Below are 15116 nucleotides of genomic sequence, written 5' to 3' on the forward strand. Positions count from 1 at the left end.
TGTGACTTAATTAGTTCATGTATAGTTTATATTTCTATTAAAACAGCAAACTAACCGCTGGAGGTAATACAACAAATGACTTACATCCTGAGAGGAAACCAGGACGGAAACTTTCATGGATTTTATCAAAGAAAATGATCGATGCATTACAAACGTTGTGTCTTCTACCCTCACAGAGAAGAATGTCATTAGCAAGGGCCGCAGCCACATGCTAATGACATGTTGGTGTGCTGCGAGTGTGCACGCCATCGTGCTATTTGCCTGCACTGTTGTGCTCATGTTGTGGACCGTGGCCGGTCACTGCTCAGAGCCAATCTGTTTTCACAGATTATAAAAAGCGGGAAAATGAATAAAAGCTCACTTGAATGTGAAGACTGTGATTCTTATTTTGTCTCTTTCTGTTAACGACCAAAGGACAGATAATCTTTGAATAAACGTTAAAGAAAATTTGGTTTCTCTCTTTTTCAGACTATTATCTGTACACCATAGATATGGTCCTGTGGGAAAATTCCACCAGAGCGGCAGATCCTGAAAGACTCAGACCAGCCACGCCACATCCAAAGTATACGTGGAAACTACCTGCGTTTCTGTGTCTACATCACTAAATGAGTTTCTGTCATGCAGCTGAACAAGTGTACCTAATAACTTGGCTTTTATATTTATATATACGTACAAATACTGTTATGCTGTTTGATGCCGTTTTTATTCTTCTCGCGTAACTATATGGTGTCACAGAGAGGCGTTATAGGTCTCAGGAACAGAAGCTCCACCCACCTGCTGCGCTGACCCTCTGTTTATGAGGGTCAGCCAATAAGAAGAACGCTATGGTATGCCTCTGTCACACAGGCACATACCAAAATGCCTGTGGATGCGATGGATGGAGCTAAAACCAATTAGAACAACTGTGCGATGTAGCTCTGAATGCCAGAACATTAAGAACAGGCTTGAGTTCGAGCAGCGTGGGTGGAAATGTGAGCTCTGAGATTCGTCTGCTTCCAGGGTTAAACTCTGGTTTAAAACTTTAAGTCATTCATAAATATTTACAAGAAATAAGAATGTGGATCAGATAAATACTTACTCAGAAAGAGCACAAAGACACTGGCTATTGATTCGTCTGAATGCAATCATACTTTTCTCTTAAGATTTGCACCTAATTTTGGACTCTGTTGAAACTGATTAGGTCACAATGAAATCTGATAAACTTAAACCAATATCCTGGCTGAGGTGCATTAAAGTGCAGTACAGCTGATTCCTTTCACACGTCACCCGTCTGTGACCCTCTGACATCCCCAAAGCCAGCTCATACCTGCTCCTAAATTGCTAGAAGACCTGCCTGAGGCGTTTACTCAGGAAGGCGAGAAGCAGCTGGATCTCATCCTGCTTCACAAATCTCAACATCCCTGCACCAGTTCAAACACACCGATGAGCCAAAACGTATCCTCCACCGGCCTCTTTATGTAACCTCGTTACTGCTTCACATAATTCAGGACTTCTGCTGATCACTGCCGATCCCTTCAAACCGAGACACGAGACAGCCAAGAAGAAATGCTCTGCTTCACAGCTGCAGGCTCACGGCTCGCTCTGGTTTACAGTCGTATAGATCAAGTTACCAATAAACCACAAGAGCATCAACTCAAACAAACAAGGCCCACAGGACTGGGCAGATTAGTGGCTGTTAGCTGACATGAGTGGCACAGCTTCCACAGCCATCTGTACTACGAAGCAAGCTCAACGTACGCAGGTTATCTTCTCTACCTGCGGTACAGTCTGGAAGCTACACCTGCAGCCGAGGAAGTACGAGGAAGGAAGAAGCCAGCAAGAAACACTGGCAGGAAAAAATGTGTCAGTTAACAGATTATCAGCATCACAGCTCACAGGAAGATCTGACTGTAATTACAACTCTGTACGCTGCCATTGTGTTCCTTAAACAGAGGATTTCAAATGATGACTGACAGTGTCAGGCTTTTACATTCAGGAGCAAACCAACTCCAAACCAGGAAGTAGCCTGACTTACAAATTTTATAAAAGGTCATCACGTAATGACCTTTTAGACCAACTTTAGGTCTGACACATCTTCCAGCATTGGTGGTACTGTTGCTCATGGGATTAAATGGTGAGCAGGTCGTTTTGGAAAAGCTATTAAAACCTCATTTTCACCCACTTCAGTCTATTTTAAACAGATCTGTGGTGTTTTATCCACCAAAGGCTGTTTGTATTTCTGCAAACTGACCTTTTCTTACATCACCAGAATCAGTCAGATCACATGGCAAACCCGACATAAACTACATGAACTACAGGCACTTTCAGCTGGGGCTCATCTTCACACTGTAATCACATCAAGAAACACGTTTTAATATCAGGTGTAAACTTCAGCTCAGGCTCTTACCTGATGGGGTAGTCTGCAGCGCTGAGATTGATGAAGAAGTCCCAGGACCAGTCGGCCATGCTGAGGAGGTCCTCCATGCTGCGTAGGTACATGGTCAACAGGCTGGCCCCGCCCCAGATGGTGGCCATCCTCCAGGCAGTCACCCGCACGTTTGGATACCGGCTGGCCAGAGACACCACCTCTCTGTGGAGGTAGTTGGACCTCTGAGAGAGGGAAAGGATCTCAATTAAGAAATATGACAGCGGTGATAGGCTCCACCCCCCCGGGATCCACTGGAGATGGATTTTTTTCAGCAGTTCAAACACTTTTGTTACTGTGGACATCGACAGAGCTTCAAAACTGCTTTCTCAACCATTCCACAGGATTTATAAAGCTCACTATAAACGCACATTTAGCTCCATTTTTCAGACAGTGAAATCAAGGGTGTCGGATTCGTCTCGAGATGTGGAGTGGGCATCATACTGCCGGCTTTACAGTCACTGCTGCTAAATTGTTTGGTGCAGGTTTAAATGAGGGAACAAGAAACGTTGCCTAAAAGTGGCGTGTTATGATGTAAAAGTCTGATTATGAGCCGGTTAATGCTGCACAAAGTTTTAAAGCTTCTCAACTGAAGACGTGAAGAAAATAACAGATTCAGATAAAGTGACGGCCCGGCGGTGGGGGCGCTCGCTAGGACTGTGGACAGCTTTGCAACAGAGCGTGCACAGACTCATGGGACTGTTAATGTTATTTATTCAACCTTTATTGTAGCAGGAAGTCCCACAGAGATGGAAATCTGTTTCCCCTGGGAGACCTGTTTGAGGCTGAAGCCACGCAAACTCTCAACATAATAAAAATGCAACAGATACAATTTATAGTGGAGCTTATACAACATGATCTAAAACAGCAACAGCAGTCTTAAGATGACACACAGTCTCTGCATTCTTTACATCAGAAACCTGTTTAAGTTTAGATGTTTTGCAGGATTAGTGTTATTAAGTATAGAAAACGCTGTCACACCCAGACAAACAAGAATCCTTGTTGAAGTTGCTCGACAGCGAGTGCTCCATCATTACTACAGTTTGTGTTTGTTCTCTGATCGTTGTCTTAATTACGACAGTGTTAAGTTTAGGTAGCAATGAGCTACTAATGACTGAGGCGACTGTGCTGACGTTCATTGACTGTAACTGTTCTTTAAAGCTGCAGTGTGTCCAAGTCCTGCTGCAGAAGTGAGATCTCTGTCCCAGTGTCGGCATTCATTATTATTAATTATTAATTACGTTTTGTTCCCTGTGTTATACTTTCCTGCTTTTTTAAAACCACACAAAACCACAAACCACTACGTCTCAGCGTAGCAGAGCGGGATTCCCGCCTCGCTCCACCTACGGGTTTGTCTTCAAGCGTGACTTTTTTATCAAGTTCATCTAAAAGAAATGTGACGAGAATTAAAAGCACCAATGCTGAAACAACAAACCGAGCAGAGACGTGCTTCCAAAAGTAGTTTAACCTGAAGTTAAAACAAATCAGACCTTTACCAACCCAGCGCACTCGATCACACAAACAGGAAGTACCTGAGCAAAAGAACAAGGCGGTATATACAAGAAAGTGAATTAATCTGTTTATACAAGAAAAAACTAAGAATATAAACCAACCACGCGGACTAAACCTTAGATCTTTTCACGAGGAATACACGACTGAAAACTGAAAGCAGCCTTTTCAAACAGCTGGGCAGCTGCAAACCCACGAGTGCAGCCACGGGGAAGCCTGCAGGGAGACCCTCCCTAACAGATCATTTGAAGCCAGTCTCAAACTTTCTCCAGCATTCCCATTTCAAAAACTGGAAAAAGTTCAAACCCCCACAGAGGACACAGTCTGGTTGTAACAGCACTTCAGTCCCAAACCTGTAGCTAGACTCTAGTCAAGGGATAAAAGCTGGAACTCCCTTTAACCCTTTATGCTGGGCTCCTAAAATGCAATGGGCACAAAACAAAGTCCCCAACCATAATCTCTGTGCACCAGTGGCCCCTTGACTTCTGGTTCAAGTCTTATTTTTTTGGTCTTTCAGTTACGTTTGCTGTTCAGAAATTCAGGTTTTATTTATGTTTATAAATTATAAATTAAGATATTACAAAAAAATCCTGCTCTGTGCGACGGTCAGCAGTCCTACCTGGTCCACGTGGATGTAGTAGTAGTGTGAGGTGTGGTAGATGGCTTTGAAGAGACGCTGGAACTGACGCGAAGCTCGGCCGTGGACGACCAGGACGAAGGCGATCCGTACAGGCGGAGAAGCATCGGAGGCGTCCTCGTCCCACTGTACGTTCACATTAGCTTTACCTGGACAGGAGGAGGTCGGTTAACATCTCGCTGATAAATCCATGAATCTCTGCCTGTGTGAAAAGTGTTCCTCCCATCCACTTCACACTAGCAGGTGAGTTTCATGGTCTTAGGAATAATAGTCCTTCTTTTTTAGCAATTAGTAACAAACAAAATCCATCCTCCTACTTCTCTGCTTTTTGATGCTAAGATGGTTCAATTCAGACAGGTAAGGTAAAGAGGGCTGTGTTTAACTGTCAGTCATACAAAGATAGACCCCAAAAACACCAATATGGATCTGGAAATAAGCAGAACGTTTCCTTTTTAAGACATCAGCGTCACTTCTAAGCCCATTCCTCACTCCAGTTCTTCACTTCCGCCTTTCCTAGTCATGCCGTCTGCAGCTGGTCGAGCCGAATCTTGTACATACAAACGCTCTGACAGCCTAATGCCTCCTCATCATCCCGCCGGCCTTGGCTTGCTTGGCTTTAATTAGTGACCTTTTTGGGCCGTGGAGCATGCTGGGATTGGAGTTTGAGGGGGGAATGACAGTAATCAGGCGGCTGAGTCGAACGCAGAGGCAGAGATGCGTCAAATACGCCCAGGGACGGGCACAGAAACACCAAACTCCTTAAAAGACCGAACGCATGCCTGTCAATCTGAAACCAAACCCCTGCCCGGCTTCACTCTGAGGATATAACCACTGGTGTGTCATCAAAACAACCTATAATCATATAGATTAACCCTCAAACGGCCCTGAGTAAATCATTAGTCAGCCTTTCCAAAAATAAGACTACAAACTGCTTGTTTAATTAGGGTGTAATTATGCTGGATGAGCATCGTCCTCCTCTGTGTCCATTCATGCTTCAAGTCCCTGAAAATAGAGCTGGCACCCGTGAGGGATGCCTCTTTGCATCTACGGCACGTGCTCAGTTAAAAATGTTTCTGAAAGGGTAAATTTGGAAGGCAAAAATCCCTTTTCCACTTACTGCAATCTGCCACTTCAAAGCAGCCACTTGTTCATGTCCTTTCTGTCTTTAAATCTGTCGCCCATTCATTTGCTGACAAATGAATCACTATGTTAACATGAAAGGATATTTCAGACCTAAAATCATAGGTTAATACATGCAGACTACGAATAAATCTCGAGGTGCTCATACACGTGGAAATTTAGTCGCGCTGACACCCGGAGCAGACTGCAAGCGATGGATCGCAGCACCGCAGCTGTCAGCTACATGGAGGTAGAGCACATTACTGAACGTGCAATTTACAGATGATCAAATTAATCTTTTTATATCTTCATGCCAGGTTCGGACAAAGAGGGTGGGCAGCTTTCATCTTGATGCCACCTACACATCCATCCTTCAGATGGTCAAGAAAAAACGATCAAACTGTCTCCGTCCTGTTTTGAGCCCTGAGTTTTGTATTTTTGGACATTTGCAAACGTATTAAAAACAAAGACATGCATCAACTTATCATGTTTTTCTTTATATCTTCATTATGTCACCATTTATGATGGCATAAACGGCTGTTCATAAACACCAAACAATAAACAATACTAAATACATATACTTCCTCACAAGCTACATGTTCATTATATAAACCAAAGCATGGATTACAGGCACTGTTACCGTCACCGCTTGATGAACAATCATTTCACAGATTTGCATGACAATTAGGGCTGCCACGATTAGTCGACTAGTCACGATTACGTCGACTATCAAAATCGTCGACGACTGATTTAATAGTCGACGCGTCGTTTGAAGCTTTGTAAGATCCCAAAAGACGCAGGAATAAGTGGTAGGATTTAAGAGTGTAATAACGGACTGAAACAGAAGATGGCAGCACTGCATGTACAAGGATGCCAGCTGCCGTTAAACGCCGAAGAAGAAGAAGCTGTGTCCCAGAATTCATAGCGCAGCCCAGCTCAGTTTCCAACAATGGCGGCAGCTAGTTAGTTTTAATATTACTCTTATTATTCTTTCTGGGTCACAAAATAAACGTTTAACATATTTTCAGGCGAGAATGTAGCTGTGTAAACCTCAAATATCTGCTCAGTTTATCAAGACACCACATATTTTCAAAAGCGCTCCGACGTTTTCGGAGACGTCTGTTACCCACTAGCTCGATAGCTAGCCGGGGGCTAGGCTCACTAGAGCCGTGAGAACACCGGACTCCCGGCTAATCGTTTTCAAACCCACCGCCGTCTTTCGCTACTCAGGTTAAACATGATATATAAGTCACTTAGATAACTTAAATGTTATTGTTTGGGTTTTTTTTAGTATTTTATTTGTTCCTGAGTAAATCGGTTTGGCTGAGATTAAAGTTATAGTTTTTACACAGCTGAATAAACGTCAAGCAGACAGCTGATTATCAGAAGTGTGAGATGCTCGAGAATTTACTCCGGTGTCCTGTTATATTTTAAATAGCAAGGAGTTTATTAAACTTCACCGAAACAATCTGCAAATTTCATTAAAAATTAATAAACTATCATCTTGTCTTTATTTTTAGTTAGCACCTTAAACACTTCAAGCTGTAAGCTAATGATAGTTATATAAGAGCAGATGCTGCTGGTGCAATAAGCTGTACGTTTTACGTCCAATGGATGATGATCTGATTAGTCGACTAATCGCAAAAATAATCGGTGACTAGTCGACTATCAAAATAATAGTTTGTGGCAGCCCTAATGACAATACATCCCTGGTACCTTCACTGTAACTGATGTCATGTAAACAACAAAACATTTTATCACCTTTGCCACATTAGTTTCTTTCAGACTGAATAATATGTCTACATGCGCTACAATCACAGTAAGAGTAAGCATGTCTCCATCTAATGTCTCCATTAATGTCGAGTAATCTCTGTAATCTGATTGTGTTAGTGTTTAGCATGTCTGATGTTTTGTGTCTTCCTGCATCTTGTCGAGTCTTCGTCTGTGTCAGTTGTTCTGTTTAGGTTACTTCCTGTTTTATTTTGACAGTATAGTGTCTTTGATTAGTTTCAGCTGTTTCCTCCCTCCTGTTTCATGCGTTTCTCTGAGCCTCTCTGCTTCTTTGTGTCCTTCTGTTTTATTCTTGGACTTTATAAACATAACAGATTGTTCAACCTCTGCTTCATCAAATTGGTCTGGAGCCTGCGTTTGGGCTTTTCACCCTTCACATTCCAATTCATGACAGTAATGAGGATGACTATGACTCACTTTTCTAAAAAAACAATTTATTTTATTCAGAGGTCCTCAGTTCGTCTTCATCCTCATCGGTTTTAGCTTCGTTCCCACAGTCACCTCCCTTATTCTGATTGGCTCTCCCTCACAAAGAGAAGGTTTGAACAACAGTTATGCAGCAGAAAATAAAGAGTATAAAACATTCCTTTAACCTAAAATTTAAGGATGTTTATGTTTTTTGTTGTTGGTTATTTGAATAATATGAAACGCGTCTGTTGTTACCTGCACACACTGAGATGTGATCTTACCTTCTGCGGGGCAGTAGCGAGGAACTTTCTCGGGCATCAGCGTCCCCTCCTTGTGTTTGCAGTACACCTCTACTATCTGCTGCCGGCACTCCCGGCTCTTGGCTCTGGAAAGAGCTGAAATGGCTTCTTTACCGCTGATCTCACACTGCAGCTGCTCCTTCCTCACCTCCAGACCAGGCGGCAGCGGAGGAGAAGCCGGCTTCTTGGTCTGGTAGAACGGTGAATCCGGATTGGACCCCTGAGCCGGCGCTGCAACCGTTGGCAGCTTGGGGTGGGCTTTACGGATGTGGGTGTGGTTGCGATTGTGGCCCGGCACTCTCGGTTGGATGGGAGGGTACTTGAGGACCTCGTTGGCAGATTTTCCCAGCATGCTTTGCGCTTGGCTCTTTTCTAGCTTACGTTTGGCATTTCCGACCGGCACTCGCTGGCTATGTGATCGGGCCCCCAGGTTGCTGTTGCTGTCGATGGTGTCAAAGTCTTTGGGGACCGAGTTCTCATTATTGTTGCTGTCCAGGCGGACTTTCTCTTTGGGGCGGTGCGAGTGGTAAACGTCCTGCAAAGAATGACAAATGTAGTTCTTACATAAAGCAAAAATTAAATAAATTAAATCAAAGCAAAACCTTCTTTAACAGTTACAAAGACAGGCTGTGTATCCATTTACAATTATATGATGCATTTTTCAAGAAATAAATTTGCATCGTCATTTTGAATCCAAATACTAAAGTGATGGACGTGGACCAGCTGCAAGGAAATAAATAACTTCCAGCTAAATCTGAAAGTGATGAGGCTAGAAAGGAACGTTTGGACAGGACGGGAGCAAAGCTCAAGTCAGGAAGACATTTGGACCCTTTAGGCTATCCCTGCTTCACATACATGTTAAATGTACGGAGCTCCACGTGTTACACCCACGTGAGCTCGTTTATCTCCTTGGAATGAATCAAAGTGTTGTTCCTGCACATCACAATAAAACAGACAGCAGAAGCAAAGACTCATCCACACGCCGGGGTCCACAGCGCTATAATCAGAGCCTGGTGGGCATCTGTGTTTCAGCAGCATCGCCACATGACCTCGATGAGTATTTTAATCCCACAGATCTCCCCCATATCGGTCTTTCCCAGGATAAAGAGTGCGCACACACACACACACACGCGCACACACACACACACACACACACACACTAAGCCCCAGCAGGAAGACAGTAATATCAGCTCTTGCCACCTGCTTCTCAGTCAACCTTTCATTATCTCATCTGTAATATCAGCTTAGAGGAAAGAGAGAGAGAGTGTGTGTGTGTGTGTGTGTGTGTGTGTGTGTGTGTGTGTGTGTGTGTGTGTGTGTGTGTTGCCGCAGTGAACATTTTCAGCTCTCCTGCCATTATTATAAGTGTGATATCCAGGAATAAAACCTCCAGAGTACAGCAAGAGATTGTGTGTGTGAAATCTATCTCTTGCTGTACTCTGGAGGTTTTATTCCTGGATATCACACTTATAATAATGGCAGGAGAGCTGAAAATGTTCACTGCGGCAACACACACACACACACACACACACACACACTTCTGCTTTTCCTTCTTCGTTATCTTTCTTGAAACATCTGACTGAGGTTTTTTTCTGACCTCTGAAATATGTCGGTCTGGACCAAAGTCTCGAAATTCAACAGAAAACTGTGAAAAACGTCTAAACTCTTTAACCTGCCAACAACAATTTACACACAAACACAAAATAACCACAAAAAGATCTCAAAGACCCCCCCCCCCCAAACAAACCCAAAACACGATGAAAACCAAACAGCCACAAACACAAAGCCATCTCAGAGACACAAAACAACCAAAGGAACAAAACAGAACCTCAAAGAAATGCAGAGTGACAACAACCGAATCCCAAACGCACACAAATGATGTCAAAATGACCACAGAGAGGAAAAACTGTTACACAAAAACAAAACAAAGGGAAATGGACTGATTCTTATATAACGCTTCCCGACTCCACCTGAGCACTCAGCGATTTATACAACATCCCTCCTTCACCCATTCAAGTGCTTTCTGTCCAACATTCACACTCATGCATATTCTGATGGATGCATTGGAGAGCTGCTTGGAGTTAAGAATCTTACCCAAGAACATTTGGCATGCAGACTGGAGCAGCCAGCCATCCAACCACAAAATAACCTTACAGACAAAAACATTATCAGAAAGAAACAAGATGCCGACACACTCGGCTCAGAAACACTAACAAAATGACTCAAACTGACTACAAACATAAAAAAGCAGGACAGCAGGTAGAAAACTGGCGTATGATGATGATGATGATGTTTTTCCTAACAGCTAATATTGCTCCTTCAGTGCAAACAAGAAGTCAGAGGTTTGTAAATGAAATGTTTTTTGTAATGAGGCCGATTTGATGCCGTTTCAGGAGTTTTCCAAAATGTCCTCGAGCGTTTCAGGCTGTAATTCGCTCGACACAATAATACAAGTTTGTCTCTCCTTCACAGATCCACCTCCAAAGAAAAGCAGAGCGTTTTTTCCCAGAGGGCCGTGCTTTCCATGGAGACCGGCCACAGCTAAAATACCACCGCTTACCTACAAAGACATCATTCTTTACACTCACAGAGGGACTGAGTCACTGCTTTCTTGCTCGTGGTGCTCCTGTGTGAGTCAGTTTGCTCTCAGCCGCTCTCCTTCTCAGCAGGTTCCTATTGAAGCCTTCAGACTTCCTGCTGCTCCGCGATAAAGGAGACACACAAGAGACAAGAGAGGCCGTTCCCTCGGGCGCCGGGGGCGAGGCAGGGAAAGGGTGGGAGGAAAGAGACCTGTTGCTCTGACATCTGTTGATTACAAGTTCACACTAATAAGGATAATCTGAGAATGCCTGGATCTGGTGTGGTGACAAGAATGTGCAGTGGTGTTTTCTGGGAATGTCTGAAAGTGAGGGAAGAGCAGAACAGCCACTTACACATGTGTGACTATCAGCGAAAAGCTGCTGTGCTCCTCATATTTATCTACATCTTGTAAAAGATCTTGAAGTGTTGAATATAACGGCGAGAGTGCACAGACACCTGCTCCGAGATATGCACCAGTGAGCCACAACATTAGAAACGCCACGTTTACATTTACACATTTAACTGGATTAAAAGCCTGACTGGTTATACAGGTCACCAGTGGGATTGGTCTGTTACATCCACCAACGACATCAACACAACAGGAACACGATGTAGGTCCAAAAGTCACAAATGTGAGCGAAGGTTGTGGCACACAGCAAAGGTGACCATGCAAAGATAAATGCAGGCGTTTGTTTACATCAGAACTTCTACTTCTTACTACAAAGTTAGTCAATTCTCCACAGAATGATCATGGATACTAACGGACCTACAGTTCACATCAAATGCCACCTTCACCCTTTATTATCACCCAGTAAATCACAATAAAGTCATGATTCAGTCTTATGAATGAGCCCACAGGTCTCTGTTGCTGCTTTTACAGTTCGGACCAAAGTCTGCATCCGTCCACAGAAATGGACATTTTTCATATCAAATGGTTCTTTAATGATTCCAACGACCAAATATCCAGTACATGATGTCTCTAATGTCTGCTCAAATGCCCCCCACAGGCAGGGTAGAAAGAGGCTGTTGTTTTCTTGGCAGCAGTGATTTGGTGTGTTGTGACAGACAGAGCGAGAAAACACCTTCATATGACGCGATAAAGAGCCCTTTCACATGGCTGTAGGCTGCATCTGTACACAGCTCTGGTTATGCATTAATCAAGCTCCTGTGTAGGTGTGTTTACCCTCAGTATACCTGCGGGAAAATGCCGACTGGTGGGCAGTGAAAATCTTATAGGCTGCCTTATGTTGGTCATGTTTACAAATCCATCCATGAAGCAGGAAAGGTTGGCAAAGAGCTTCCGTGGTGCCTGAGATGTTTTAACTCACAGATGGTACGTTTCATAAGGCCTGTAGATTTCTATATGGCTCACAGCGAGAGCCGTTACGCAGACGTTTCTAGTTTTTCTACTGCATCTTCATAATGTCTTTTTTAATTAATGCATGCTGAATTCAAGCTGTGATCATTTCACTTCCGCATGAAAGTGGAGCCTAAAACACAGAAGACATACGAAATGCTTTAAAGAAAATGATGAGCTACAAGCTCATGTGAACGTCCTCTCGAGTAAAAAGAAAACATCAAAAGCTCAAAAACGTTTGCCACACAACTAGTTAATTCCCAGCTTGTGGCGAATGCGTGTTTCTCCCAGAAACAGTTGTTTGCCAGATGGCTGCAGCCTGGTCCCCAGGCCTGTGTGATTGCCATGATTGCCACATTCACATGTTTCCGGGTCACATTTCTGCAAAACCTCAACGCACCAGTCAGGACACTGACTTCCCAACTTAGGAAATGGGATTGTAGGAATAGCATGTTATAGCTTGGTAATGGGATTATGATATTGAGTCTCCTACACCACCGCAATTTGTTTTTGTTAACGTTTACCTTGTTTAATCGAGTGTAAGAGCCAACCTCATCTTTTTGCAGCAAAACGTGACAATAAAAATAATCCTATTTAAGATACTGTTCTAGTTTACTTCATACAGTTTGACCAACTTTGAAACCAGACTGTCAGTTCTTCACTGTTAAACATTTGTGTGAATATTGTATGAATTAAATCTTGATGCATGTTCAATCATCCAGGTAAGTAAATCCCCAAAAGTTGATTCACACATCTGGACGCGGCGCCGTCAGAGGGAGAAACGTTTCTCCCTCTGACGGCGCCACGTCCAGATGTGTGAATTAAAAATATTTTTCAGATTCGCCCATTCTTAATACAATGGTGTGAATGGCAGACAGTTGGTGTTTTTTTGATTTTTTTTTTTAAAGCTAGATTTTTCTGATTTTTTTGGGCCTGAATAAACAGATCTGAGTAATCAGGTTGCTATATTTGGCAATAAGTGCACTGTAGCTCAAAATACATGCTGGTACTAAATACACAATAATATGGGAATAGTAAAATAATAAGATTCATCATAGTTTAGTAAACTATGATACTGAGTGACAGTTTTGGGTTTTTTTTAAGCGTGATTAGGAATGCTAATTTATTATCCATACAGGATGATCATTATCTCATCTTTAAAAAGAAACAGTCTGCCAAAGCAAAAAAAAGAAGAAACAAACCGACAAAGAAGAGCATCACGTCCCAAAGGAGATGAATGGAGTAATCTGTCTAAATAGAGAGATTGAGAGACAAAGGAAAACCAGAGCCAGATGGACAGAAAGTAAGCTAAATGGACTGTGATGAGGGTTAGGATGGTGCTGTGAAACCTGGCTGAAACCACCCCGGCACCAACAGGGCGCCCCAGGATTACAGCAGGGATTTACATCCATCCATGCCAGATTTACTGAGAATTATATCAAAGAAAATACAGAAAAACATAAAGCAGCTTCATGGTTCTGACAGCAGTCTACGCTGCTAAATCACATATACTGAATTAGATCTGGACCATCGCATCAATTTACTTGTGTTATGCTAAGCAGCTGCTCTGCTGGTTTCAGGCACTGCTATCAGACTCTGCAGGTTTTTCCTTAAAATAAATGTATATGCATCATTAACAGCATCAGAGAGACAGATCATCCCAATTAATTCTGCATCTGTAAGCACAAATATACAATCAGAGTCAAACAAATCATCTTTAATAACTAGGAGAGTCCTGCAACAGAGGGTCTGCAAACCTTAGATCAAACCTGACTGTTTGATCTCAAATCATTGTGCAAATTACCATAATCAACAAAAGTCCAACACCCGGTCCAAAAACAAAGCTGCAACATCTACACCACAGAGTCAGGACCAAAGATTATAACATTTACTTTTTCCCAAATCACTTTGAAATCAAGTCCAAAGATTTTGCTCTGATCTCATCATCATGGTGTTGGAAAGCCCCCACCCAACCCTAAAACACAGCCCCAAATGTTTCACAATGAACCAAGTCCAGGAACAGAACCCTGATCTCAACATCATGGAACCACTGATGATCCAAAAACAGCCCCCGAGCCAACGACCCTGTCAAGACGTCCAAAAATAGAGACACGTCAGCATCAATGAGTCAGGAACCAAGACCAAAACCAGTCCACGATCAAGATTCAATATCTGTCACCAAGTCCAGGAACAGAGCCCTTATCTCAACATTATGATGTTTAAAAAACTTAAAACAACGCTAGAATATTTACGTAATGGCATCATGACCCAAACTCAAACTCAGTTTGAACCAAGTCCAAAAACAGAGCCGATGTCGAGTTCTGCCTGAGTCTTAATAAGACACTGTCCAGGTAAGACGTGTTTGTTTTTAAACTAGCTTATAATCTCAAATCCATGTAGAAAATATTGACATGACGGCAGATAAATGTACAGAGCTCCCGTCTCATTTTGTGTCTGTTAAGAACAACTTATTGGTTTGAAACTAGAGCTGGGCGATAGAACGATAACGATATGTATTGCAAATTAACTTTTCCCGATAGAAAAATTAAACTATTGCGATAGGCCTCACCGCTCTTGTCCTCTTAAAAAAAAACAAAAACAAAAAAACAGCCAATCCAAATTAAGTAGTGCAGAGCCGAACCAATCACAGCCGCAGCGTCACATCACGTGACTTGTTACATACAGCACAAGTGCCAAGCCTCACATGTGTATTTGTTTTGGGAAGCAGCCAGCCGCCGTGCCGCCCGGGCAATGGAGGAAAGGAGTGCGCCGACTAGAGAAAAATCAACCGAGCGTGACCGAAGGTTACCGAAGAGAAAACAGATGATGGTTCCAACGCCGGAGAGATTGTCGAACGGAAGAGCCACAGAAGTTCTGTAGTGTGAAGGTATTTCGGCTATTTCAAGTCAGACAAAAAACAGAGTAGCGCGCACTGTAAATTGTGCCGAAAGCAAGTCTGGAAATACAATAAAGCGGTGCAGCTCAGTCTCTGACTGGAAGCGCTAATTCGTC

The 15116-nt window shown here is 43.0% G+C and overlaps 1 protein-coding gene across 1 annotated transcript in view; it reads right to left on the reverse strand.

The window, feature by feature from the left end:
- Positions 1–15116, reverse strand: part of LOC146387993 (xylosyltransferase 1-like) — a 40782-nt gene that overhangs the window by 20712 nt on the left and 4954 nt on the right. Inside the window, exons 2-4 of the mRNA XM_084925062.1 lie at positions 8150–8702; positions 4533–4699; positions 2387–2589 (exon numbers count right to left, since the gene is read on the reverse strand). Coding sequence (XP_084781188.1) covers positions 2387–2589; positions 4533–4699; positions 8150–8702 — 923 coding nt within the window. The remainder of the gene's footprint in view (positions 1–2386; positions 2590–4532; positions 4700–8149; positions 8703–15116) is intronic.

This window comes from Perissodus microlepis, chromosome 4 (assembly GCF_051167445.1).
Source record: "Perissodus microlepis isolate ML-2025 ecotype Zambia chromosome 4, ASM5116744v1, whole genome shotgun sequence".
Lineage (NCBI taxonomy): Eukaryota > Metazoa > Chordata > Actinopteri > Cichliformes > Cichlidae > Perissodus > Perissodus microlepis.